The sequence below is a fragment of the Vicia villosa genome, unplaced genomic scaffold (genome assembly GCF_029867415.1).
Source record: "Vicia villosa cultivar HV-30 ecotype Madison, WI unplaced genomic scaffold, Vvil1.0 ctg.001128F_1_1_2_unsc, whole genome shotgun sequence".
Classification (NCBI taxonomy): domain Eukaryota; kingdom Viridiplantae; phylum Streptophyta; class Magnoliopsida; order Fabales; family Fabaceae; genus Vicia; species Vicia villosa.
Window position 1 is genome coordinate 25,438 of NW_026705494.1, and position 1,431 is coordinate 26,868.

Here is a 1,431-nt window from a genome sequence, read left to right on the forward strand (position 1 = left end):
GGCCTTGGAGGTAACAACCTCAATATGGGATGCCAACCACCTTCATGTCAGGATTACGCAATAGTACATCCACATACACACAACCAATAGTTACAATTTTTTCGCCCTTCCAAACATCTGGTTCTGGTATGAATAATGTAGGTCGAAATGCCCAGAATCAAGGTTTTTTGCCTACATTGACCACATAAAATCATACAACATTTAGGCAACAAATGGATGCTAGTAACCATGACATGGTAGGAGTCCTTGCCTAAGAAATGAGTACTATCTTCTCCTCCCTAATCCAGAATGTTAATAGAACTAATCTAGAAAACATACAAACCTACTAGCAAATGTCGGCGCAAGTGGCGCGAATAGCAGATTTCTTTGGTGCCCCTGAAGCGCCTGTTCGACGTAGGCAAAATCAGACAGTAATCCAGGAGGAAGAACCAAACATTAACCAGGACCAATTACCCAGGCAGGATGCTGTCGAAAGAAACATGGGGGTAAGATTGGAACAACAAGCGATTCGACAGGAGGTACAGGAAGAACAACCTAGGAGAGTGATGATGGTTAATAAAAATCAAGATGCAGACGAAGTAGTCCATAGGCTTAGACAAGATAATGTGATGGTAGAGAATAATCTGACCACCATGATTGAAAAAATTATGGCACAAAATGCCAAGAATACAGGACTTCGAAGGCCAAATTACACATCCCCTTTGGCAGATTACATTATGCAAACAGAGTTAGCAAGGGGTTATAAGGTCCCTAAGTTCACAAAATTCTCAAGAGACACTAGGGAATCCACTGTCAAACATGTAGCCAGATACTTGACTGAAACAGGGGATTTAGCAAATAGTGAAAACCTAAGGATAAAATACTTTCCTAGTTCATTAACAAAAATGCCTTTACGTAGTTTACGACATTACCACCAAATTCTATAGATGCATGGACTCGACTGGAGAGGTTGTTCCACAAACATTTCTACATGGGACAAGCCAAGATAAGTCTTAAAGAATTAGCCAGCATTAAAAGAAAGTTTACATAACCAATAGATGACTACCTGAATAGGTTCCGTCTATTAAAATCTAGATACTTTACAGTGGTGCCTGAGCATGAACTGGTCGAAATGGCCGCTCGAGGGCTAGATTATTCTATTCGAAAGAAACTAGACACTCAATATCTAAGAGACATGGCCCAACTAGCGGATAGGTTTCGACAGGTCGAACGATTGAAAGCTGAAAAGGCCAGAGCTAGTAAGAATTATAAGACAGAGAGGGTGGCTTACGTCGAAGCCGAGGAAGAAGAACCAGAGATCTTCAATGATCCATATGATTTCAAAGAATGTGAAGTAGATTTGAATGAATTTAAAGAAGCACCACCATATTCTTGCAAAATGCTTACCCCTTCAAATGGAAAGAACCCAGTCGAAACCGAAAAGAGTGATAA

The 1,431-nt window shown here is 40.5% G+C and overlaps 1 protein-coding gene across 1 annotated transcript; it reads left to right on the forward strand.

Annotated features, from left to right (window-relative positions):
• The first annotated feature begins 332 nt into the window (after nt 1-332).
• LOC131633478 (uncharacterized) lies at nt 333-926 on the forward strand. The gene has a single exon (XM_058904189.1). It carries the CDS (start codon nt 333-335, stop codon nt 924-926), a length of 594 nt encoding a protein of 197 aa, XP_058760172.1.
• Nucleotides 927-1,431: the final 505 nt, after the last annotated feature.

What these genes read in the sequence shown, in the direction of transcription:
- LOC131633478 (XM_058904189.1), top strand. Translation starts at nt 333, where the DNA reads ATGTCGGCGCAAGTGGCGCGAATAGCAGATTTCTTTGGTGCCCCTGAA.